This window comes from Mustela nivalis, assembly GCF_964662115.1.
Source record: "Mustela nivalis genome assembly, contig: HAP1_SCAFFOLD_2204, whole genome shotgun sequence".
Lineage (NCBI taxonomy): Eukaryota > Metazoa > Chordata > Mammalia > Carnivora > Mustelidae > Mustela > Mustela nivalis.
This window is the reverse complement of record NW_028134461.1, coordinates 29,654-57,326: the sequence shown is the minus strand read 5'-3', so window position 1 is coordinate 57,326 and position 27,673 is coordinate 29,654. Positions and strand designations below refer to the sequence as shown.

Sequence of the window (27,673 nt, the reverse complement as noted above, 5' to 3'; positions counted from 1 at the left end):
AAAGGCATTTGTCAAAGTACAGTATCCCTTCCTGATCAAAAATCTTCAAAGTGTAGGAATAGGGGGTACATACCTAAATATCATCAAAGCCATCTATGAAAAACCCACAACAAATATCATTCTCAGTGGAGAAAAACTGAGAACTTTTCTGCTAAGGTCGGGAACATGGCAGGGATGTCCATTATCACCACTGCTATTCAACATAGTACTAGAAGTTCTAGTCTTAGCAATCAGACAACAATAAGAAATTAAAGGCATCCAAGTTGGCAAAGAAGTCAAACTATCACTCTGTGCAGATGATATGATACTATATGTGAAAAACCCAGAAGACTCCACTCCAAATCTGCTAGAACTTGTACAGGAGTTCAGTAAAGTGTCAGGATATAAATTCAATGCACAGAAATCAGTTGCATTTCTTTACACCAACAACAAGACAGAAGAAAGAGAAATTAAGGAGTCAATCCCACTTACAATTGCACCAAAAACCATAAGATACCTAGGAATAAACCTAACCAAAGAGATGAAGAATATAAATTCAGAAAACTATAAAGTAGGCATGAAAGAAATTGAGGAAGACACAAAGAAATGGAAAAATGTTTCATGCTCATGGATTGGAAGAACAAATATTGTGAAAATGTTTATGCTACCTCAAGCAAACTACACATTTAATGCAATCCCTATCAAAATCCCATTCATTATTTTTCAAAGAAATGGAACAAATAATCCTAATTTTTTTATGGAACCAGAAAAGACCACAAATAGCCAAAAGAATATTGAAAAAGAAAGCCAAAGTTGGTGGCATCACAATTCCAGATTTCAAGCTCTATTACCAAGCTGTCATCATCAAGACAGTGTAGTACTGACACAAAAACAGACACATAGATCAATGGAGAACATAGGCAGTAACCTCTTCCATATCAGCCACAGCAACTTCTTTCAAGATGTCTCCAAAGGCAAAGGAAACAAAAGCGAAAATGAACTTTTGGAACTTCTTCCTTATGATTTTAATAACATTTTCTTTTGTATAACTTACTTTATTGTAAAAATATAGTATGGAATACATATAACACAAAACACAGGTTAAGTAACTGTTTTTGTACATGTAAGTTTCCTGGTCAACAGCAGATTATTAGTACTCAAGTGCTTGGGGAGTCAAAAGTTATTCACATATTTCTGACTGCAAAGGGTCGGTGACCTTAACCCCTGCATTATTCAAGGGTCAACTGTATTAGAATTAATTATCTGATTGTCAAGGTGGTACAGTAGTTATGCAGAATGTACTGACTTGTAGGATATAAATGCTATGGCAATCAGACATAATTTAACAATTGTCTTGCAAATGGTTCTGGGGTAAAAGTTCCTTTTTTTTCTTCTAATCTTAAGACTGTTCTATAAAAGTAAAAAATAAACAGAAAAGGTGAAAAGCCTGAGGCAAATCTTATTTAACGTGAGGGAAGAGCTATGAATCAGTATTTATTTATTTATCTATTTTTTAAATTTTTTAAAAGATTTTATTTATTTATTTGACAGAGAGAGAGAGATCACCAGTAGGCAGAGAGATAGATGGAGAGAGAGATGGAAGCAGGCTCCCCGCTGAGCAGAGCACCTGATGTGGTGTTCGATCTCAGGATCATGGTCCCATGATCTTAGCTGAAGGCAGAAGCCCAACCCACTGAGCCACCCAAGCAACCCAGAATCAGTATTTAAAATTAAATTTATACATAGGTATTATGGCACTATAAAAATTAGAATACGTGTAAACATTGACATTAAACTTAGCAGCAATATATCAAAGTAATGTCTGTCTAAATCTCTACGTTCATATGGAGTAATAACAATTGGAAAATACCAAGAAGTTATCAATTAACATGACTGAAGTATTCATGAAAACTTGGTTGGTTGGGTGCTGTTTAGAAAGCTTGTATTTATCAAAACCACAATGAGATATCACCTCACACCAGTCAGAAAGGCTAAAATCAACAAGTCAGGAAATGACAGATGCTGGCGAGGATGTGGAGAAAGGGGAACCCTCCTACACTGTTGGTGGGAATGCAAGCTGGTGCAGCCACTCTGGAAAACAGCATGGAGGTTCCTCAGAATGTTGAAAATAGAACTGCCCTATGACCCAGCAATTGCACTATTGGGTATTTACCCTAAAGATACAAATGTAGTGATCCAAAGAGGCACATGCACCCGAATGTTTATAGCAGCAATGTCCACAATAGCCAAATTATGGAAAGAACCTAGATGTCCATCAACAGATGAATGGATCAAGAAGATGTGGTATATATACACAATGGAATACTATGCAGCCATCAAAAGAAATGAAATCTTGCCATTTGCGACAACATGGATGGAACTAGAGCGTATCATGCTTAGCGAAATAAGTCAAGCAGAGAAAGACAACTATCATATGATCTCCCTGATATGAGGAAGTGGTGATGCAACATGGAGGCTTAAGTGGGTACGAGAAGAATAAATGAAAGAAGATGGGATTGGGAGGGAGACAAACCATAAGTGACTCTTAATCTCACAAAACAAACTGAGGGTTGCTGGGGGGAGGGGGTTTGGGAGAAGGGGGTGGGATTATGGACATTGGGGAGGGTATGTGCTTTGGTGAGTGCTGTGAAGTGTGTAAACCTGGTGATTCACAGACCTGTACCCCTGGGGATAAAAATATATGTTTATAAAAAATAAAAAATTAAAAAAAATGCAGAAATGTAAGCAACCAATTGAAAAGTATCTCCCCCCCCAAAAAAAAAAAAAAGAAAAGAAAAAAGAAAGCTTGTATTTGGGCAGCCTGGAGCATGTAAAACCCATAATGCTGATTTCCACATAAAAAATCTGCTTAAAAGTTAATTAGCTGCCGAGAAACATAGCTTAAAATATTATATAAACTTTCATTACACACATGGTCCAGAAATATTTTCCTTTATTAAAGATTTTTGCATATCATACATTTAATAGGAAACAATTAAAATGTTGTGTAAACATCCAGTAAATAAATTTTTACTATTTATCTTTCAGATGCTATACTTTTGCTTCAGAAACTCTGAGTACTCTCTGTATGCTTTCGTTAAGTCGTCACAATCTGTATGTCTTTCAAAAGTAGATTCTAAAGAGGTGGCCTCACCAGGTAAGCCTAATCCAAATTCAGTAGCAGCTGAAAAGAAAAAGAATTACAGTCTTTATCTATAATAATTCATTTTTAATTAAAAGTCACTAAAAAAACAAAGTTGAAGCCTAATGAGTGTTATGAAGAATGAAATATGTCTAATACAACTACAATATAAAATACAAGATCACTTTTATTTTTATTTTCTCCTGCGTACTTTTTTTCATAATTTTTTCAGCATAACAGTATTTATTTTTTTAAAAAGATTTTATTTATTTATTTGACAGAGAGAAATCACAAGTAGGCAGAGAAGCAGGCAGAGAGAGAGAGAGGAGGAAGCAGGCTCCTTGCTGAGCAGAGAGCCCGATGCGGGACTCAATCCCAGGACCCTGAGATCATGACCTGAGCCGAAGTTCCCAGCTTAACCTACTGAGCCACCCAAGGCGCCCAAGTATTCATTGTTTTTGCACCACATCCAGTGCTCCATGCAATCTGTGCCCTCTCCAATACCCACCACCTGGTTCCCCCAACCTCCCAACCCCAACCCTTCAAAACCCTCGGATAGTTTTTCAAAGTCCATAGTCTATCATGGTTCACCTCCCCTCCCAATTTCCCTCAACTCTCTTCTCCTCTCCATCTCCCCTTGTCCTCCATGCTATTTGTTATGCTCCACAAATAAGTGAAACCATATGATAATTGACTCTCTCTGCTTGACTTATTTCACTCAGCATAATCTCTTCCAGTCCCGTCCATGTTGCTACAAAAGTTGGGTATTCATCTTTTCTGATGGAGGCATAATACTGCATAGTGTATATGGACCACATCTTCTTTATACATTCTTCCGTTGAAAGGCATCTTGGTTCTTTCCACAGTTTGGCGACCGTGGCCATTGCTGCTAGAAACATTGGTGCACAGATGGCCCTTCTTTTCACGACATCTGTATCTTTGGGGTAAATACCCAGCAGTGCAATTGCAGGGTCATTTTTTAATTGCAGGGTTATTTTTAATTTGAGGAATCTCCACACTGTTCTCCAAAATGACTGCACCAACTTGCATTCCCACCAGCAGTGTAGGAGGGTTCCCCTTTCTCCACATCCCCTCCAACACATGTTGTTTCCTCTCTAGTTAATTTTGGCCATTCTAACTGGTGTAAGGTGGTATCTCAATGTGGTTTTAATTTGAATCTCCCTGATGGCTAGTTATGATGAACATTTTTTCATGTGTCTGATAGTGATTTGTATGTCTTCATTGCAGAAGTGTCTGTTCATATCTTCTGCCCATTTTTTCATATGATTGTTTGTTTTGTGTGTGTTGAGTTTGAGTTCTTTATAGATCCTGGATATCAACTTTTTGTCTGTACTGTCATTTGCAAATATGTTCTTCCATTCCGAGAACCCTCTTTGTTTTGTTGAGTGTTTCCTTTGCTGTGCAGAATCTTTTGATCTTGACGAAGTCCCAAAACTTCATCTTCACTTTTGTTTCCTTTGCCCTTGGAGACTTATCTTGAAAGAAGTTTCTGTGGCTGATATCGAAGAGGTTTCTGCGTATGTTCTCCTCTAGGAATTCTGATGTATTCCTGTCTCACATTGGGGTCTTTTATCCTTTTTAAGTTTATTTTTGTGTACGGTGTAAGAGAATGGTCGAGTTTCATTCTTCTACATATTGCTTCCCAGGTTCCCCAGCACCATTTATTGAAGAGACTGTCTTCTTCCCACTGGATACTTTTTCATTCTTTGTCGAAGATTATTTGACCAAAGAATTGAGGGTCCATATCTGGGCTCTCTACTCTGTTCCACTGGTCTATGTGTCTGTTTTTATGCCAGTACCATGCTGTCTTGGTGATCACAGCTTTGTAGTAAAGCTTGAAATCAGGTAATGTGATGCCCCCAGTTTTATTTTTGTTTTTCAACATTTCCTTAGCGATTCAGGGTCTTTTCTGATTCCATACAAATTTTCGGATTATTTGCTCCAGCTCTTTGAAAAATACTGGTGGAATTTTGATCGGAATGGCATTACAAGTATAGATTGGTCTAGGCAGTATAGACATTTTAACAATGTTTATTCTTCTGATCCAAGAGCATGGAATGGTCTTCCATCTTTTTATGTCTTCTTCGAGTTCTTTCATGAGTCTTCTGTAGTTCCTCGAGTACAGATCCTTTACCTCTTTGCTTAGGTTTATTCCCAGGTATCTTATGGTTCTTGGTGCTATAGTAAATGGAATCGATTCTCTAATTTTTCTTCCTGTATTTTCATTGTTAGTGTATAAGAAAGCCACTGATTTCTGTACATTGACTTTGTATCCTGCCACATTGCTGAATTGTTGTATGAGTTCAAGTAGTTTGGGGGTGGTGCCTTTTGGGTTTTCCATATAAAGAGTCTTGTCATTTGCAAAGAGAGAGAGAGTTTGACTTCTTCATTGCCAATTTGGATGCATTTTTTTTTCTCTTTCTTGTCCGATTGCTGTTGCTAGGACTTCTAATACTATGTTGAACATGAGTGGTGAGAGTGGGCATCCTTGTTGTGTTCCTGATCTCAAAGGGAAGGCTGCAAGCTTTTTCCCATTGAGGATGATATTTGCTGTGGATCTTTCATAGGTAGATTTGATGAAGTTCAGGAATGTTCCCTCTATCCCTATACTTTGAAGCATTTTAATCAGGAACGGATGCTGGATTTTGTCAAATGCTTTTTCTGCATCAATTGGGAGGACCTTGTGGTTCTTCTCTTTTCTCTTATTAATTTGTTCTATCACATTGATTGATTTGAGAATGTTGAACCATCCTTGTAGCCGAGGTATGAATCCCACCTGGTCATGGTGGATAATCTTTTTAATGTGCTGTTGGATCCTTGTTGAGAATGTTGTTGAGAAATTCTCCTTTTTGGTAGGGTCTTTGCCTGGTTTGGGGATCAAGGTAATGCTGGCTTCATAGAAAGAGTCTGGAAATTTCCCTTCTGCTTCAATTTTTTCAAACAGCTTCAGAAGAATAGGTGTTATTTCTTCTTTGAAAGTTTGGTAGAATTCCCCAGGGAATCTGTCAGGTCCTGGGCTCTTGTTTTTTGGGAGGTTTTTGATCACTGCTTCAATCTCATTACTAGATATTGGTCTGTTCAGGTTCTCAATTTCTTCCTGGTTCAATTTTGGGAGTTTATATTTTTCTAGGAATGCATCCATTTCATCTAGGTTGCTTAGGTTATTGGCATATAACTGTTGCTAATAACTTCTGAAGATTGTTTCTACTTTCTTGGTATTCATTGTGATCTCTCCCTTTTCATTCATAATTTTATGAATTTGAGCTTTCTCTCTTTTATTTTGGATTAGTGTGGCCAGTGGTTTATTGATCTTATTGACTCTTTCAAAAAAACAGCTTCTAGTTTCATTGATACATTCTACTGCATCTCTGGTTTCTACCTCAGTGATTTTAGCTCTAATCTTGATGATTTCCCTTCTTCTGTGTGGAGTTGGTTTAATTTGTTGTTGATTCTCCAGTTCTTTGAGGTGTAGAGACAGCTGCTGTGTTCTGGATTTTTCAATTTTTTTGAGGGAGGCTTGGATGGCTATGTATTTCCCCCTTAGGACCTCCTTTGCTGTATCCCATAGGTTTTGGAGTGAAGTGTCTTCATTCTCATTGGTTTCCATGAATTGTTTCAGTTCTTCTTTGATCTCCTAGTTGATCCAAGCATTCTTAAGCAAGGTGGTCTTTAGCTTCCAGGTGTTTGAGTTCCTTCGGAACTTTTCCTTGTGATTGAGCTCCAGTTTCAAAGCATTGTGATCTGAGAATGTTCAGGGAATCATCTCAGTCTTTTGGTATCGGTTGAATCCTGATTTGTGACCCAGTATGTGGTTTATTCTGGAGAAGGTTCCATGTGCACTTGAGAAGAATGTGTATTCTGTTGTTTTAGGGTGGAATGTTTTGTATATATCTATGAGGTCTATCTGGTCCAATGTGTCATTCAATGCTCTTTTTTCTTTAATGATTTTCCACTTTGATGATCTATTTCTGAGAGAGGCATGTTAAGATCTCCTACGATTAGTGTATTCATATCAATGACTATCTTGATTAACAGTTTTCTTATGTAATTGGCTGCTCTCGTGTTGGGGACATAGATATTTCCAATTGTTAGATCATCTTGGTGGATACTCCATTTAGAATGATGTAGTGTCCCTCTGTATCTCTGACTACAGTCTTTAGTTTAAAATCTAATTTGTCTTATATGAGAATCACTACCCCGGCCTTCTTTTGAGGCCCATTGGCATGTAAGATGCTTCTCCATCCCTTCATTTTCAGTCTGGGTGTATCTTTAGGTTCAAAATGGGTCTCTTGTAGACAACATATGGATGGGTCCTGTTGTTTTATCCAATCTGCAACCCTGTGTCATTTTATGGGTGCATTTAGGCCATTCACATTGAGAGTGATTATTCATAGATACATTTTTATTGACATTGTGTTACCTTTGAAGCCTTTCTTTCTGTAGATTGTCTCTATATTTCTGTTCAATGCTATTCTTAGGTGCATTCTGCTTTTACAGAACCCCCTTAATATTTCCTGCAGTGTTGGCTTGGTGGTTGCATAGTCTTTTAAGACTTGCCGGTCTTGGAAACTCTTTATCTCTCCATCCATTTTGAATGTCACTCTTGCTGGATAAAGTATACTTGGCTGCATGTTCTTCTCACTTAGTGCCCTGAATATATCTTTCCAGCCCTTTCTGGCTTGCCAGGTCTCTGTGGACAGCTCTGACGTTTTCTGATGGGCTTTCCTTTGTACGTAAGGAGCCTTTTTGACCTAGCGGCTTTCTAGAGATTATATCTACATTTATGATTCCTCTATTTGACTATCAGTTGCCTTGATGTTTTTCTGGAATCTATAGTCGGGTAGAGACCGTTCAGCCTCTAGTACATGAATGCTGGTTCCATTAGCATGATTGGGAAAATTTTGATGAAGAACTTGTTCCACTATATCTTCCAGAATTCTTTCTTTCTCCTCCCCTTCAGGGATTCCAATAATTCTGACATTGAAATGTTTCATGGCATCCTTTATTTCCCTGATTCTGTTTTCATAGCTTCTAAGCTGTTTGTTCCAGGCTTCCTCCTGACTCTTTCTCTAAGTTTGTCCTCCAGATCACTAATTCTGTCTTCTGTCTCAGTTACCCTAGCTTTAGAGAGAATTTAGATTAGATTGGAACTCATTGAGAGCATTGTGAAGCTCATTCCTGGTAGCTTTCAGCTCTTCCCTAACATTGAAAACATGATCTCTCTTTGCTTTCAATTCAGCCCTAATCGGTTCCATTTGATCATTCATGGCTTTCTCCAACCTAACTATGCCTGGATAATTGTTAGCCTGAATTCTCTTTCTGACATATTGTCTATGTTGATAGCTGTTAGCTCTGTTGCAAAAGGCTCATCCTCTGTATTTTTCTTCTGTTGGGCATTCCTCCTCCTAGTGATCTTGGTGAGAGATGGCTGAATGGATGTAGCTGGATGTATCGACCGTGGTGCAGTCAAGGTGCACCCGGGAACGCTTCTGAGCAATCAGGATTCCCCACCCAAATGAGAGAAAAAAGAAAAGAAAAGAAAAGAAAGAGAGAGAAAGAGAGACAGGGAAGAAAGGGAAGATAAAAGAGAAGGTTCAGCCCAAATGGGCCCCAAGGTAAGATTGATGAAGTATACAAACAAAAACAGATAAACAAAAAGACTGCCCACTAGCGTCATCTGCTCCGGTAGAGATCCAGATGTGTATAATTCTGATATAGGCTGATTTTGTGGGTGATTGGAGTTCTTTGGAAGGTAATCAGCTCACTTTAGGATACAGGTTGAAAGGGCGCCTACTCCTACTTCCCAGCCATCCTGCTTACCTCATTCATCTATTCTTATCTCTGTGGTCAAGTATGGCAGGGCCCATTGGATTTTTATGGTCACGACCAGCAGAAAAGTCTCCTGTCTTTAGGAAGAGAGGGGAACCTTCCAGACCAACAAGCCACCTGATTGCTTCTACAAGATCACTTTTAAATATATTTTGCTCATGGTTGCCCACTGAGGTAATAGCTATTGTGGATAAATATCAGAGCTTCTGTTTTTCTCATTACAAGATGATAACAGAGCAGATCATATAGGACAGACTGAAAAATCAAGCAGGCAAGTTTCAGCGTTGAACATAAGAACTCACAGAAGGAAAATCCTAGTTTTCTATCAATATTGTCTGCTTTTTGGTGGAGGGGATATGTAAGCTGATACCTGAAGGACAGGGAAGAAGCATGTAGGTAGAGGGAAGATGCATATACAAAGAATGTACACAGAGAGTGAGAAAGAACACTTGTGGAACTGCAAGTAGTTGATGCTGAAGAGGTGGGAGAGCAAAGCCGCAGAGTAGGGTAAATGTTAGAAATAGAGAAGGCTGAAAAATCTGGCAAGAACCAAACTGATTTGGGTGTTTTTATTCCATGTATGGAGCTTGGAATTTTACCCAATGGCAAATGATAAATCAATGACAAAATCAATGACTGAAGATTTAAATGTCACCTGTCAAGTGACAGCTATTTGAACTATAATTGCTTAACTATTACCTAAGACAAGACTTCTTTTTTTGGGGGGGGGGGAGGATGTTTATATCATTAGCAGAAACAAGGATTTGAGAAAGCCCACATATTTAGGTTTACAGTTCCAGAGGGATGGCCAAAGTGAAGGAAGATTACAGCTTGAAATAACAGATAAATAGGCATTTGGAGATTTTTTTTAAAGTCTGAAACAATGACTAAATGAGGAATAAATATATATCTCATTATGTTTATGTTTTACATTTTATTAGATATATATTAAAAATTTTAACATAGTACCATTATCCAAACAATAGAAAACAATGCCATTTAGTATTCATAGTTTACTTCAGAAATCAATGACCACCTTAATTCAGAAATTTGGCAACATACCTTCCTTTGCTGCTCTAGTTAGAGTTTCGTCAAACTCCTGCAGCGCCTGAAATTAGTCAAATATTATTTATAATGTTCAAGTTAAACAAGAGACTTTACTGTAGGAATTATATATATCTTATGAAATGTGAACTTAAAATAACACTATTATGTCCTCCATGTTGTTATGCTCCACAAATAAGTGAAACCATATGATAATGGACTCTCAAGAGGAAAAGGGAGTTGAGGGAAATTGGAAGGGGAGATGAACCATGAGAGACTATGGACTCTGAAAAACAATGACAGTTTTGAAGGGGCTGGGGGTGGTAGGTTGGGGGAGCCAGGTGGTGGGTATTATGGAGGGCATGGATTGCATGGAGCACTGGGTATGGTGAATAAACAATGAATTCTGTTACACTGAAAAGAAATTAATTAAAAAAAATTTAATATAAAAAAACCACTACTAGAGACTAAGTTAGGGATTGCTTAAATAGAAAGATAATCACATAAATAAAATAAACCCCTACGTTTTTTAATCTTAGGTAACAGAAGAAATACAGGTAATGCTATTTAGATAAATCTGATAAAAAGTACAATTAATACTGGTCTATTAAATATACAAAATTTCTGGAAGTGGAGGAATATGGCAGAGGCGTAGGGGACCATAGTTTTGTCCAGTCCCTGGAATTCAGCTAGAGTTTTCAAATCATTCTGAACACCTGTGAACTCAACCTGAGATCTAAGAAAAGAACTGTTATAATTCTACAAATAGAAAAGTGACCATGTTCTGCAAGGTAGGAGGTGTGGCATGGAGAAGTGAATCCAAGGTGATACATGGGAAGATAAACTGTTGGTGGGGTGGGGTGCATAAACCGCTTATCAGAAAGTGATATAGCAGTGGCATGCAAACTGAAACTTTTATAAGTCTAATCTGATGAGAGACATCCCTGTTTGAAAAGCACTCAGGTGGAGAAGTAGGTCGGAATCCTTGGTAGAACTGCCTGATCTCAGGATCCCTGGGGTCACAGAAAGAATGGGGTGCCTGAGTATGGGAGAGTTCCCAGGTGTTTCAGCAGGGAAGCCAGATGCAATCAAAGAGCAGAGGAGGGGGCTTTCAGCTCAGTGTTGCCATTAACCACAAACCACATCCCGTTGGGTAACTGCTCTTAGGGTAAGGGCCCAACACACAGAAAAGCCAGGGCAAGACCTCCCTCCCTTCCCCTGTAGGAGCAGCATGAAGGCTTGCCACAGGAGACTGCAAAGTTTGGAAACTCCAAAGGGGGTAGCATGGCTGAGATAAAAATGCTCAAAGGTTGAGCATGCAGAGAGTGAATACAGAAATCAGGGAGACAAGAGTGATTGACAGATTTTCTGTGAGGGCACCCTGAAGAGTGGAGTGTGCCCACTTTCAGCTCTAGGGCTGGACACTGGGAGGCTCACATTTTCATTCTAATCCTCTCAAGTGGTGTGGAAAACCATCAGAGAACAAAAGCCACAAAGAGGAATCTGGAAGCCCTTACTTAGCCTGCCCCCTGGCAAGGGCAGTGCAATACCACCAGGGTGAAGACCTCCAAGAATCAGCTAAAGTTCAAAGGCTCCTCCCCCAGAAAATCAGCAAGAACTTAACCGCTAGGATCAACTTTAACCAATCATAGAGAACTCCAAAACTCTAGTGCTGGGGGAAAATACTTTATAGGACTCATGGCTCCTTAATCTTTCTAGTTTAATTTTCTTTTTTTTTTTTCCATTTCAACTAATTTCTCATTTTATCAACTCGGGTTTTTAAATTTTTTTATTTCAATTTTTATAGTTACATTCTACCCTTTCATAGTGTTTAACTTTATTTTTGATTATATATATTTTTTTCTTTCTTTACAATTTTGGGATGTAGTTTCCTCCAGCAAACAGACTAAAATATACACAGAATCTAGTGTATTGTTCTGTTCTCATCACCTGATTATATTCTCTCTCTTTTTTAATTTTTATTTTATTTATTTATTTATTTTGGTTTCTGGTCTCTTCTGATTGGTAAAATTTTATTTCTCTGGGGTTGTTGTTATTTTAGTATTTTGTTCTCTCGTTTTCTGTTCTTCTCTAGACAGAATGACTAGATGGAAAAACTCACCTGAAATAAGAGAACAGGAGGTACTACTGACTGTCAGGGACCTAATCAGTATGGATATAAGTAAGATGACAGAATTAGAACATGGAATAACAACTATGAAAATACTAGCTGGGCTTGAACAAAGCACAAAAGACACTGGAGAATCCCTTTCTGCAGAAATAAAAGAACAAAAATATTACCAAGCTGAAATCAAAAGGTTATTAAGGAGATGCAATAATAAAATGGAGGCTCTGCCTCCAGAAACAGTATGGAGTTTCCTCAAGAAGTTAAAAATATGACCCAGTAATTGTACTGCAAGGTATTTACCCCAAAGATGCAAACATACTGATCTGAAGGGGCACCTGGACACCAATGTTTATAGAAGCAATCTCCACAATAGCCAAACTGTGGAAAGAGCCCAAATGTCCATCAACAGAAGAATGGATAAAGAAGATGTGGTGTATATATAAATACAATGGAATATTACAAAGCCATCAAAAAAGGATGAATTCTTACAATTTACATTGATGTAGATGGAAATGTAGGTCACTATACTGAGAGAAATAAGTCAATAACAGAAAGACAATTATCTTATTGTTTCATACATATGGGGAATATAAGAAACAGTGCATAGAATCATAAGGGAAGGGAGGGAACACTAAATAGAAGAAATCAAAGAGGGAGACAAATCATGAGAGTCTCTTAACTATAGGAAAATAAAACAGATGTTTGCTGAAGAGGAGGTAGGATGGGGTAGGTAATTGGGTGATGGGCATGAAAGAGGGCAGGTGATGTGTAAAGCACTGGATATTATATACAACTGATGGTTAACTGAACATTATATCTGAAACTGATATATCATGTATCAGCTAACTGAATAGAAATTTTAAAAAATTCATCACATACATAATGGGTAATGGTGAAATAAAACACTTCTTATCTTTTATAGACTTACTGAGCTATAATTAACTAATAAATATTAACTATTTCAAATTTAAAAAATTGGAGGCTCTAACGGGTAGGATAAACGAAACAGAAAGAACTAGTGAGATAGAAAACAAAATGATGAAGAATAAAGAAGTTGATAAAAAAAGATAGATAAACAATTACTGGATCACGAGGGGAGAATTCAAGAAATAAGTGACACCATAAACCAAAACAATATTAGAATAACTGGGATCCCAGAAGAGGAGGAAAGGAGGTGTGGCAGAAGGTATATCAGAGAAATTATAGCAGAGAACCTCCATAATCCAGGGAAGGAAAAAGGCATTCAAATCCAGGAGGCACAGAGAACCCCCTTCAACATCAATAAGAATAGGCCAACACTTCGACATATAGTAGTGAAGCTTGCAAATTTCAGAGACAAAGAGAAAATCCAGAAAGCAGCTCAGGACATGCCAGAAAAGACTGGCAAGGTATAGTCAGGGTGCTAAACCAGAACAATATGCAGCCAAGAATACTTTATTCAGCAAGGTTCTCATTCAAAATAGAAGGAAAGATAAAGAGTTCCCAGGACAAACAGAAACTAAAAAATCTGTGACCACCAAACCAGCCCTGCAAGAAATAGTAATGGGGATCCTTTAAGCAAAGCGAGAGCCTCAAAGTGAGATAGACCAGAAAGGAAACAATCTACAGAAACAATGACATTACAGGTAATACAATGGCAACTCAATTCATATCTTTCGATAATACCCTGAAAATTAATGGGCCTCATTCCCCAATCAAAAGACATAGGGTATCAGATTGGATAAAAAAGCAAGACCCATCAATATGCTATCTGCGAGAGATTCATTTTAGACCCAAGGACACCTCCAGATTGAAAGCGAGGGGGTGGAAAACAATTTACCATGCTAGTTGACATCAAAAGCAAGCCAGGGTGGCAATCCTTCTATCAGATAAATTAGATTTTAAGCCGAAGGACATCATAAGAGATTTGGAAAGACACTATCATAATTAAAGGATCTCTCCAAAAAGAAGATCTAACGATTGTGAAGAGTTTTTGCTCCTAACATAGGAGCAGCCAATTACATAAGCCAACTAATAACAAAATTAAAGAAACACATCGAGCATGATTCAATAAATAGGGGACTTCTACACCTCACTCACTGCAATGGACAGGTCATCTAAGCAGAAGATAAACAAGGACACAAGGGGTTTGAATGACACATTGGACCAGATGGACTTCACAGATAAATTCAGAGCACTCTATCCCAAAGCCACAGAATACATATTCTTTTCCAGTTCACAGGGAACTTTCTTTAGTAGAGATCACATATTGGGTCACAAATCAGGTCTCAACCAGTACCAAAAGTTTGGGATCATTCCCTGCATATTTCCAGAACACAGTCGCTTCAAGCTTGACTCAATCACAAGAGGAAATTTGGGAAGAACTCAAATACACAGAGGTTAAAGTGCATCCGACTAAAGAATGAATGGGTCAACCAGGAAGTTAAAGAACAAGTAAAAGAATTCATGGAACAAAGGAATTTGAAAACACAACCATTCAAAATCTTTGGGATGCAGCCAAGGAAGTCCTGACGAGGGAAGTATAGAGCAATACAAGCCTTCTCAAGAAATAAGAAAGGTCATAAATATACAACCTAACCTTCCCCCTAAAGGACCTGGAGAAACAACAGCAAAGAAAGCCTAAATCCCACAGGAGAGGCGAATTAATAATAACCAGAGCAGAAATCAATGAAAAAGAAATGGAAAGTACAGTAGAACGCAGCAACAAAATTAGGAGATGGCTCTTTGAAAGAATAGGATCGATAAACCCCTGCCCAGACTTTTCAAAAAGAAAAGAGAAAGTACCCAAATTAACAAAATCACAAATGAAAGAAGAGAGATCACAACCAACACCAAGGAAACACAATTTTGAGAACGTATAATGAACAACTGTTTGCCAACAAATTAGGCAATCTGGAAGAAAGAGTAACAGAAAAACCTGAACAGACCCATAACCAGCAAGGAAACTGAAGCAGTCATCAAAAATCTCCCAACAAAGAAAACTCCAGGGACAGATGGCTTCCCTGGAGAGTTCGACCAAACATTTAAAGAGGAATGAACACCTATTCTTCTGAAGCTGTCTCAAAAAATAAAAATGGACCGAAAACTTCTAAACTCTATGAGGCCAGCATTACCTTGATCCCAAAACCACACAAAGACCCCACCAAAAAGGAGAATTACAAACCAATACTGCTGATGAACACAGATGCAAAAATTCTCACCAAGATACTAGCCAACAGGATCCAACAGTACATTAAAAGGATTATTCACCATGAATAAGTGGGATTTGTTCCTGGTCTGCAAGGGTGGTTCAACATCCACAACTCAATCAATGTGACACAATATGTTAATAAAAGAAAGAACAAGAACCATATGATACTCTCAATAGTTGCAGAAAAACCACGTGACAAAGTACAGCATCCCTTCTTGATTAAAACTCTTCATGGTGCAGGGATAGAGGGAACATACCTCAACATCATAAAGCCATCTACAAAAAGCCCACAGCGAGTATCGTTTTTCAATGGGGAAAAACTGAGAGCTTCACTCCTAAGGTCAGGAACACGGCATAAATGGCTACTCTCACCACTGTTGTTCAGCATAGTACTAGAGGCCCTAGCCTCAGCAATCATACAACAAAAAGAATAAAGGCATCTGGATCAGCAAGAAGTCAAACTCTCACTCTTTGCAGATGATGTGATACTCTATGTGGAAAACCCAAAAGACTCCACCCTAAAATTGTTAGAAGTCCTACAGGAATTCAGCAAAGTGGCAGGATATAAAATTAATGCACAGAAATCAGTTATATTTCTATACACCAACAATGAGATAGAAGAAAGAGAAATTAAGCAGTCAAAGCCATTTACAATTGCACCAAAAACCATTAAGATACCTAGGAATAAACCCAACCAAAGAGGCAAGGGATCGGTACTTGCCTCTTCGATAAACTATCAAACACTCACAAGAGAAACCGAGGAAGACACAAAGAAATGGAAAAACCTTCCATGCTCATGGATTGGAAGAACAAATTCTGTTAAAATGTCTATGCTTCCCAGAGCAATCTATACGTTCAACACAATCCCTATCAGAATACCATCAGCATTTTTTTCAGAACTGGTACAAATAATCCTAAGATTTGTATGGAACCAGGAAACACGTCAAATAGCCAAAGGAATGTCAAAAAAGGAAACCAAAGCTGGTGGCATCACAATTCCGGACTTCAAGCTCTATGACAAAGCTGTCATCATCAAGACAGTATGGTACAGGCACAAAAACAGACACACAGGTCAATGGAACAGAATAGAGAGCCCAGAAATGGACCCTCAACTCTATGGTCAACTAATCTGTGACAAATCAGGAAAGAATGTCCAATGGAACAAAAGACAGTCATTCCAACAAATGGTGTTGGGAAAACTGGACAGCCACAAGCAGAAGAATGAAACTGGACCATCTTCTTACACCACACACAAAAATAAGATTCAAAATGAATGTAAGACCTACATGTGAGACAGGAGTTGGGGTAAATTGGAAGGGGAGGTGAATCATGAGAGACTATGGACTCTGAAAAACAATCTGAGGGGTTTGAAGTGGCGGGGATGTGAGAGGTTGGGGTAACAGGTGTTGGGTATTATAGAGGGCACGGATTGCATGGAGCACTGGGTGTGGTGGAAAAAATAATGAATACTGTTTTTCTGAAAATAAATAAATTGAAAAAATTAAAAAAAGATCCTAAAAGAGAACACAGGTTGTATTCTCTCTGACTCTGGCCAAAGCAACTTCTTGCTACAAACATCTCCAAAGGCAAGGGAAACAAAGACTTCATCAAGATAAAAAGGTTTTGCATAGCAAAGGAAGCACCTGACAACATAAAAAGATGACGTACAGAATGGAAAATGATATTTGCAATTGAACATATTAGATAAGGGCTAGTATCCAAAATCTATAAAGAACTTATCAAACTCAACACCCGAAAAACAAACAATCCAGTCAAGAAATGGGTAGAAGAAATGAACAGACATTTCTCCAAAGAAGACACACAAATGGGCAACAGACATGAAAAAAATGCTCAACATCACTTGGCATCAGGGAAATTAATACAAATTAAAAGCACAATGAGATATTATCTCACACCTGTCAGAATGGCTAAAATGAACAAGTCAGGAAACAACAGATGTTGTCAAGCATGCAGAGAAAGCAGAAACCGCTTACACTGTTGGTAGGAATATAAGCTGATACAGCCACTCTGGAAAACAGTAGGGTGGTTCCTCAAAGACGAACAGACACAGCAATTGCACTACTATGGATAGACCTCAAAGATATAAATATATTGATCCAAAGGGGCACCTGAACACCAATGTTTATGCCAGCAATTTTATTTATTTATTTATTTATTTATTTATTTATTTATTTGAGACAAAATGAGAAATAGAGAGCATGAGTGGGGGAAGAGGCAGAGGGGGAGGAAATAGCAGACTCCCCACTTAGCAGACAGCCTGAAGTGGGGCTCTATCCCAGGACCAAGGAATCATGAGCTAAGCTGAAGGCAGTCACTTAACCAGGTAAGACACCCAGGCACCGCTTGGTACCCTACATTAGACCACATCTTGGGCATTCAGAGAGAGGATACCTTTCATGAGTAAGAAAATTCTAAATGGGAATACTTATAATATACAGCTGACTCTTGACCAACATGGGTTTGAATGGTGCAGGTCTACTTACACATGGACTTTTTTTGATACTGTATTTTAGTGTATTTTCTCTTATGTTTTTCTCATTAACATTTTTTCTCTAGCTTTATTGTGAGAATATAGTATATAATATATGTAATGTACAAAACCTGTGTTAATGAACTATTTATGTTATAAGTAAGGCTTCCAGTCACCAGTAGGCTATTAGTAGTTTAGTTTTTTAGATTCCATGCAGAAGCGAAATCATATGGTATAGGCCTTTCTCTGCATTATTTCACTTAGCATAATACTAGGTCTATCAATGTTGTCACAAATGGCAAGATCCCATTCTTTTTTATAGCTGAATATATATATATATATATCACATCTTCTTTATTCATCTATTCATCTATTGATGGACACTGAGGTTGCTTCCATACTTTGGTTATTGTAAATAATGTTTCAAAAGACATAGGGGTGCATATAACTTTTCAAATTAGTGTTTTCATTTTCTTTGGGTAAATACCCAGTAGTGGAATTACTGAATTGTACTGCATTTCTATTTTTAATTTTTTGAGGAATCATAACATTTTTTGACAATACCATTCTATTCAGGCCTTATAAAATTAATAATCTGACAATATTACTAGACAGCCTTTTAAAACTAATAACTCAATACCACTTGATGGGAAAAACTTTTATTGAAGCAATTTTATAATACCATTAATCAATACTATGTAAAATATAAAATATTTTTATATGACATGACAAGGAATTACCAATGTAATGTTACTATCTTTTCCCCCATAATTTCCTAAATATTTACTTCTGTGACCTTTATTTCCTGGAGAGAACTGTGTTTAGATGTAGAAATAGCTTGAAGTCCACTAATAAGGAGAACGCATTTGCAATTTTATTTATACTTTTCCATTTATCAAAAAATTAGGAGGGTAAGAAAATTATACACAGAAAAACAATGTTCAATGTATCAGCAAATTTTAATTCAAAGAATTATTAACTAGAAGGATTTTCTCATAACTGTTAGTTTTCAAACTATGGCTCATAGAAATCTTAGGGTCCAATGGGACATAGCAGGATTGAGGGACAAGGAAGTCTATAGGTGTAGTCTCCTTTCTCCTTTAGCTAAACAGGTCTACTTGTCTCTGTTTTATATAATACAGTTTAATGCAAAATGGTTCACCTGCCCTTCCAATTTCCCTCAACTCCCTTCTCCTCTCCATCTCCCCTTGTCCTCCATGCTATTTGTTATGCTCCACAAATAAGTGAAACCATATGATAATTGACTCTCTCTGCTTGACTTATTTCACTCAGCATAATCTCTTCCAGTCCCATCCATGTTGCTACAAAAGTTGGGTATTCATCCTTCTGATGGAGGCATAATACTCCATAGTGTATATGGACCATGTGTTCCTTATCCATTCGTCCATTGAAGGGCATCTTGGTTCTTTCCACAGTTTGGCGACCGTAGCCATTGCTGCTATAAACATTGGGGTGCAGATGGCCCTTCTTTTCACTATATCTCTATCTTTAAGGTAAATACCCAGACTATGGACTCTGAAAATCAATCTGATGGTTTTGAAGGGGCGGGGGGTCGGAGGTTGGGGGAACCAGGTGGTGGGTATTAGAGAGGGCACAGATTTCGTGGAGCATTGGGTGTGGTGCAAAAACAATGAATACTGTTATGCTGAAAATAAATAATTTTTTTTTAAAGCTAAGTTCTATTCTTTGGGAAAAAAATTTTTCCCCAGGGCACCTGGGTTGCTCAGTGGTTTAAGCTGCTGCCTTCAGCTCAGGTCATGATCTCAGGGCCCTGGGATTGAGTTCTGCATTGGGCTCTCTGCTCGGCAGGGGGTGTGCTTCCCTTCCTCTCTCTCTGCCTGCCTCTGTGCCTACTTGTGATCTCTCTCTGTCAAATAAATAAATAAAATCTTTTAAAAAAAAATTTTCCCCCAGCAGTATAAAAGTCACTAACTTAGTCAAAGTCCCTAATTATACATAAGAGACAAAAAGGCTTCAGAAAGATTGTAGTTTGCCTGAGGTCAAAAAACCACCTCATTGCAAGCCAGGCATGTGTTTTAGTTCTTACTGAGCCTAGTGTTTTATGAGAGTTCCTTTCTCATATTCAGGAAAAATACATGCATTTTTAACTAGAACTCAAAGAAAATGAATACATAAACCTTTGTCATGTGGTTCAATAAAGTTAAAGCATTAGGCAGAAAACAGCTTTCTAACCATAATTTTTTACAGTCATGAACAGAAATAAAGGAAGGAAGTTACCTTAACTCCTATTAGTAACAGTCAATATATTCAATTTATAAGCATAAATTTTTTTAAAGATTTTTATTTGACACACAGAGAGAGAAATCACAAGTAGGCAGAGAGGCAGGCAGAGAGAGAGGAAGAAGCAGGCTCCCTGCTGAGCAGCGAGCCCAGTGTGGGACTCAATCCCAGGACCCTGGGATCATGACCTGAGTCGAAGGCAGAGGATTAACCCACTGAGACACCCAGGTGCCCTATAAGCACAATTTTTTTTAACTTGAAGGGACACAGAACTTGAAGAAGAAAATCTTTAATTGAACGAAATAACCTGAAACTGAGGAAATTCTTCCTTGAAAGAATTATTCATTTCCTTCAAATAAAACTTGGTTTATCAAAATCAATCAACAAATGAGTTACCTATGTTGTGAGTTATTTATAGCAAAATTTAAAACACTGAACAGATTTCTCTTTGCCATCTAGCTTCTCCATTAGTTCATATGTACAAAAGACACGATTAACTTTAATTATAAATTAAATCCACTCAGAAATTATAGGTAAACCTTCATTTCCATGTGAGAACACTTCTTTACCTTCTTCATGACAGGAAAGGAGATTTACCTAGTGGGTGAATTTGGGAGAAGGCACTAAGCAATGCTATGTGCTTCCAAATCTCTTCTTTGTAAAACTATGCCTGCCATAGTAGCATGAATTGAGGTCTGCTTTCATCTTTGTGGGATGGGCATCAAACATCTGTTCCTTCCATTTACAACTCTGTGTGGAAGTGCCTAATTTGAAATAAAGTTTTAGGAAGTTCGCTGTGGCTACATACCTAAGACAGATCCTCCAAGTTGTTACTATGTATTCAAGTCACTAAGCTTGTCTCCAGCTGCCTGACTCCTGTGTTCTCAACTCAGAAAAAGAAGAGCAATGTCATCTGCCACCTACTCCACCATAGTTCCAACAAGAAAAATGATCAGACAATACTTAGAAATGGTTTCTTCTTCCTTGACTTTATACCTAACATTCATTATTCAAAGCAACATACGTTAAAGAGGGAAAAAAGCTGAAAAGAACAATTTAAGAAATAATCAGAAAGTAAGACAAAATGAGGAGATAGAGGAATATGTTCCAAATGAAAGAACAATACAATGCTTCAGAAAAATAACTAATGAAACAGAGATAACTAATATCCCTGATAAAGAGTTCAAAGAAATGGTCATAAAAATGCTCAGCAAACTTTGGAGAATGGATGGATTCAGTGAGAACCTCAACAAAGAGAAAATAAAATGAAGAACCAATCAGAGCTGAAAAATACAATAACTGAAAAGAAAAAATACACCAGAGGGAATCAACAGCAGATTAAAAGCTGCAGATGAACAGATCAGTGATCTACGGGACAGGGCAGCAGAAGCCATCCAAGCCAAAAAACAAAAAGACAAGAAAATTTTTAAAATGAGGACAGGTTAAGGGACCTCCTAGGATCAAGCCCCACACCAGGCCCCATGCTCAGGGAGTCTGCTTCTCCCTCTTTCTGTGGCCCTCCCCTCCCATCTGTGTTCTCTCTTGCTTGCTCTCAAAAATAGATTAAAAGAAAGAAAGAAGAAAGAAAGACAAGGCCATAACTAGAAATAAGAAAATTATGAAAGAGTTTTCTTAGTAAACGCAAACATACAATAAAAGTAATAGATCAGTTTTATAAAGTCGGTATGAATGTTAAAAGACAAAAGTAGTAACAACAATTGTATCTACAGTAATTAGTTCAGAGATACACAAAATAAAAAGATGTAAACTAAGACATCAAATACATAAAACAAGGTGGGGTGGAAAAATGTAGTGTTTTTAAAATGTGTTTGAACTTAAGTAACCATCAACTTAAAGACTTCTATATGCATGGGATGTTATATATGAACTTCATTGTGATCACTAAAGAAAGTCCTCAAATTAGGAGGGATGAGAGCAAGACAATAAGTAAACCAAATGAAAAAACAAGATTGAGGCCTCACTTACCATGAGCCTATGCTACTTTTGTCTACATTAGTAAGACCATGAATATACTTTCAAAACCATAAACCTATGTACATTGATTGAAATGGATATTTTAATAACAATGATACACAATGGAAACCAGCTGCTACTTAAAGACTCCCTATTATTCCCATCTTAGTCATCAGTCATTCAAGTGATGCCAAGGTAGATATTTGTGAACTTCATTTTTAAAATTCCAGTTGTGGGGCACCTGGGTGGCTCAGTCAGTTAAGGATCTGATCTTGACTTTGGTTCAGGTCATGATCTCGGGATTGTTGAGACTGAGCCCTGCATCAGGCTCTGCACTGAGTATGCAGCCTGCTTACACTCTGCACCTCACCCCCCACTGCCAGCTTGCATGTACTCTCTCTCACCCTCTCTATCTCTCTAAAAAAAAAGAGAGAGAGAGAGAGAAGAAGAATCCTGTATCTGTTTGATTTGATTTAGCGATTTAGAAAATGCTCTACCAATTGCTCAGCAGGACATTTTGTAAAAATTGAAATAGAAGTGTTATAAGTTTTAAAAAATGCTCCAAGTAACACAACAATTAAGGATGTACTCTCAGGTGAGAAAATGACAGCAATTACAACTGAAAAAGAAAAATTAATCTCTTATTTTATTTTATTTTATTCATAAAAAGGACTTATCATAGGCTCTTTTAAATAATAAATATCCATATGTGATTATGTGTTTGGATTCTTATTGTTCACTTATACATAGGGGTGGGAATAATGGGTAATAGCAAACTTTACAATTGTTATGAACCATTGCCAACCAGGAAATTAATCAAAGCATCTAAGTATAAATTTCATTAGTGAGCAATAAAAGTTACTTTCTAAAATCGAATTTAGATGTAGGTTTTTAAGAAATTTAAAATGTGTCCATTTTGGGGTGCCTGGGTAACTTAGTCAAGTGTCTGACTCTTGTTTTTGGCTCACGTTATGATCTTAGAATTGTAAGACTGGGCCCCATGTAGGGTTCCACACTCAGCAGGAAGTCTGCTTGAGAATCTCACACTCTCTCCCCCTCTTGTACACTCTCTCTCTAAAATAAATAAAATCTTGAAAAAAAATAAAATGTCAGTTTAGTTATATTTATTGATAAAGGTTATAATAGGTATCTCTTGAAAGTAAGAGTTCCAGGATCTAAGAAAAAAATCAAAATTTCTGTCTCATTTCTTTATTAGCACAAATAATTATGACTTTTACTTAGTGTGTATTAGTTAGCTAAACAACTCAGAATTTTACCAAATTAAAAACAAAAATTATATCAGGAATCTGAAACCCAAGGAAAAAAAGGAAAAATAATATAACTAACCTTGGTGATGTAAGTATCGATGTCATTACTTGAACGCCTTGAGTTTGAGGTACCAATCACCATGTTTTCTCTTAGAGAAAAATCTCTATTGAATAGCGAGCTATTATTATTAACATTTATACCATAAGGCAGATCTGGGGCTGGCCTCATATTGACCGCACTAGTCCTGTTCAGATAACAAAACACAATGCTTAGTATTTCATTTCTCCCCGAATCAGTCCTAAATTACTTGCATTTTTTAAGTTTCCATAATAGTAAACAGAATGTGCCATTAAATAGTGTTTTAACATGGTAAATGTGACAGAGAAGACCCACTATGTAAAATTATAGGTTTAAAACTGTTCTAAAGAAGTACATATATTTCTAGGGTTCCTAACTAACAAGTAATTCAAATTAAGGAGGGAGAGAAATGGCTATCAGTGATGTTCATGGACTAACAGGTTATACCTGCTGCCTTCTGGAATGGTTGTACTTAAAAGATTCTTGGGGATGCCATGATACATACTTATACTTAGTAAACAAGTTTAGAGCTGCAAAAATAAACAATCCTGGGGGTCTGGGTGGCTCGGTCAGTTAACCATCTGCCTTCAACTCAGGTCAGGACCCCACAGTCCTTGAATTGAGCCCCACACTGGGCTCCCTGCTTGAGGGAGCTGCTTCTCCCTCACCCTCTGCCTGTTGCTCCCCTCTGCTTGTGCTCACTTGCTCTCTCTCTCTCTCTCTCTGTCAAATAAATATGTAAAATATTTAAAGGAAAATAAAAATTTTAAAAATCCCTCAAAGACATTTTTCAAGCATTGGCTTTCACCACTCTTGTACATTTCACACATTACCTCAGAGAGATTGAGCATTTGGCACTGAGGAAAAATTTAGATGAACAATTGCTAGAGGACAAGTAGATGGCAGGGTTGTGATCAGAAAGAACTGAAACAGCTCCAGAGGCAATTAGGTTATAACACAGATACCAAGGTACTGGGGGTGGAATCTACCATTTCCATCTTGACATTTTGGGTTAAAGATGTACTCTTCCAAAAATAAACTAACATTGATAAATAATTATTAGTAAACTCATTTCTATTTAGGGTAATTCTGACAATTTTGTAATAATATGCTGTCTAAATTATAAACCTTCCAACAATTAGTTTAAAGACTAGGAGATCAGATTAACTGAAAATATGCAACGGAAAAAAATAAAATCATTTAAAACCAAAAAAAAAAGAGAGAGAGAGAGAGAGAGAAATTCAAACTGACTTGGACAAGCATTTCGACAATAAGTTCATTTACAAACATCATTTTTCAAAATTATACTATCTAGTTGGCTTTCACTTACTACTGATCTCATTAACATGGCTCCATAAAAATTATGGTTTAGAGGCAAATTAATAAGCTAACTCTACTTTCTATGATTGTTTTAACTTACTTGTTCAGTTCATTTGTCAATGACATTCGATGTGTTACTTCTTCTTGGTAGAGGTGCTTGTATAAGTCCAATTCTGTTTGAGTAGCATCTTGAGAATTTTTCATTTTGGATAATTCAAATTCCAGCTCTTTAATTCTGAGTTCCATTTGACGTCTTCCTGAAGCATAATTTTTTTCTCTTACCTGTGCTAAGCTTTCTTGAAATGCTACTTGCATCTAAAGCAAATCAAAAGCATAGTTTTAAAATTGTTACAACCTGGGTAATTACAGTATATTTCTTTCTTTTAGTTTTGTGTCAATGATTCAGAGAGAAATTTTTAAAGTGAAAAAAAAAAGCTGAAATGTAAAATATTTATCACTAATGTGAACCTGAATTAAATGTGAATAATGTTCATTCTTACATTAGAGCTCATGCAATCTGATAATTCAAAGAATAATAAAATCATTTAAATTTTTAAAAAGTGAACAATACAACTTAAGAATAAGAGAGGTACCTGGAGTGCCTGGCTGACTCAGTCATCTGAGTGCCTGACGCTTGGTTTCTGCTAGTGTTCTCAGGGTCCTGGGATAAAGCCCTGTGTCCTACTCAGCATGAAATATGCCTGGAATTTTCTCTCTACCTGTCCATCCCCCACTCCTGCTTTCCAAATAAGTAAATAAGATAATTAATATTTTAAAAAAAGGAATAATCCAAGTATGGTACCATTTCTTCTTTTATGTAGGAATGCCCAGAATGGAGCCCAAACAAGCAACTGACTGAGCCACCCATGTACCACATGATCAAAATTTTTAAAGCACAGTTTTTTCTTTTCCTCTCAATCGCCTTGTTTTATACTAACTGGTCTTAAAAAATAAAATGACTTTCTACTGTGAATCATTCTGAAAGATCAATTAGTGTGAATAATAATGAAAACTAAAAATTTTAAAGGGAAGGAACAAATGCTTCCAGAAATTTACCAAATTGCTATAAAGGAAGTAGAGGAAAACTCTACACTGCATATAACCAAAATGTAATTTGCAGTTAAATGAATTAAAACATTTTATAGACAAATAAATTAACCTCTAAAAATAGATCAACTTCTTTTAATTTTTCTGCTACGTTCAATCTTGTAGTTTCTTCAAAATCCCGTTTATATTGTTCCATTTCACTATATTTTAACATGTTGACTTCTACACAACTTCTGAGCTTTACTACTTCTTGTTCCAACTTCTTTTTATTCTTTTCTAGCTCTTCACATTTTGTTTGTATTTCTTTCATAGATGATAATTCCTGAAAAAGAACCTGGTTTCTTGCTGTAAGATCATCCACCTGCATGAATAAAATAATACAGTTTGGAAGTAAAGTGAAAAGAGTCTAATGCAAAACTAAGAGCCCAAAATTTTTTCAAAGATTTTAAATATCTGCACCAAATATGGGGCTTGAACTCACACCCCCAAGATCAAGAGTCACATACATTACTGACTGCTCTGGGCAGGTGCTCAAATCTTAAAATAAGTTCATTTTCAACAAAACGTTATCTATATTGTAGTACAGTCTTGGAATGCAGAACCTCAAATAACTCAGAAAATGAAGAACAAAATTCAAACCACTAAGAGTTGCTAAAATCGATCTCTGCTGTCATCCTCTTTGCCACACATTTCTATTTAATTGTTATACTTTTATTTTTCTGATTGTTTCAGATTTTTCCTCCATAAGATAACTGTAAGTCACGTCTTAGTAGAAAGTCTCTTAACCCTTCCCTCATCTTAATGCCCCATAATATTTTTAAAAATTTTATATCTGTATTTGAGAGGGAGAGAGAGCAAGACAGCAAGAGCACAAGAGCAGGGAGAGGGAGAAACAGACTCCCCACTGATCAGGAAGCCAAGCATGTGGCTCAATCCCAGCATCCCAGGATCACGACCCAAGCCAAAGGCACTTAACTGAGCCACCCAGGTGCCCATGTACTCCATAATTTTTGAAGAAGTTTTAGGAATACCATATTGACTTATGTAGGTCTGAGCCAATAAATGCTTACCAAAATAAGACATTGAAAATAAGACGCTAATTAATGAATCTATAAATGCTGATTCTATTGCCATAAGCCTTTTTTCTGAATTACAAATGTCTTATGCTAATTTGAATTGCATTCTGAGGAGAAATGATTCACAAGATTAAGAAATCACATCTCTCAGTAAAAAAGAAAAATAGTAGTGGGGAAAAATTTAGTGAGATGATTCATATATTTTTGGATTAAAAAATATTCTTTAACTCGACAGTGTTACAATCCTTTGATACTTCCCACAAACTAAGAGAATATACTAAGCAATGAAAACAACCAAAAAACTTGCTGGAGTTTCAGTGATGCTGAGTTGGGAAGAACTCCTTTCCTTTAAATATGACTGGAAAGACAAGTGGATGTGGTGGGTTTATAAACTGACACTTCTCCCGTGACAATCCCTCCCTTTCATATGTGCTGGCCTTAGTAACTGGTTCCTAGTGAACAGAATATGGAAGAGCTGCTGTGTGATTTTTAAGGTGAGGTAAGAAAATGTGATATAGCTTCCATATGACTTTCTTCTTCTAGGAAACCTCCCCCTTAGAATCCAGCTGTTGTGGGAAAGCCCAGGGTACCTAGAGAGTCTTCATGCAAATATTCCAGCTGAGACTGCCCAAGCTAACATCCTAGCCAAAAGCCAGCCTCAACAGCCAAACATGTGCATGAACAAGGTTTTAGATGATTCTAGTTCCCAGTTTCCAGTCATCCTAGGTGATGCCAAATGAAGAAGAAATGAGTTGGTCTTACTCAGCCTTGTCCAAAGATTTGTGAACAAGATAAATGCTGTTTTGAGCCACTAGGTTTTTTG

General features: G+C 37.1%; 1 protein-coding gene across 1 annotated transcript; it reads right to left on the bottom strand.

Annotated features, from left to right (window-relative positions):
• Positions 1-2,925: 2,925 nt before the first annotated feature.
• On the bottom strand, positions 2,926-26,003 carry LOC309858331 (ankyrin repeat domain-containing protein 26-like). Its single transcript, XM_082751011.1, has 5 exons — positions 25,887-26,003; positions 24,828-25,042; positions 23,408-23,573; positions 10,034-10,079; positions 2,926-3,163 (listed from the first exon to the last, which is right to left on the bottom strand). The coding sequence occupies exons 1-5, from the start codon at positions 25,986-25,988 to the stop codon at positions 3,024-3,026; spliced, it is 669 nt and encodes a 222-aa protein (XP_082607137.1). The 5' UTR covers positions 25,989-26,003; the 3' UTR covers positions 2,926-3,023.
• Positions 26,004-27,673: the final 1,670 nt, after the last annotated feature.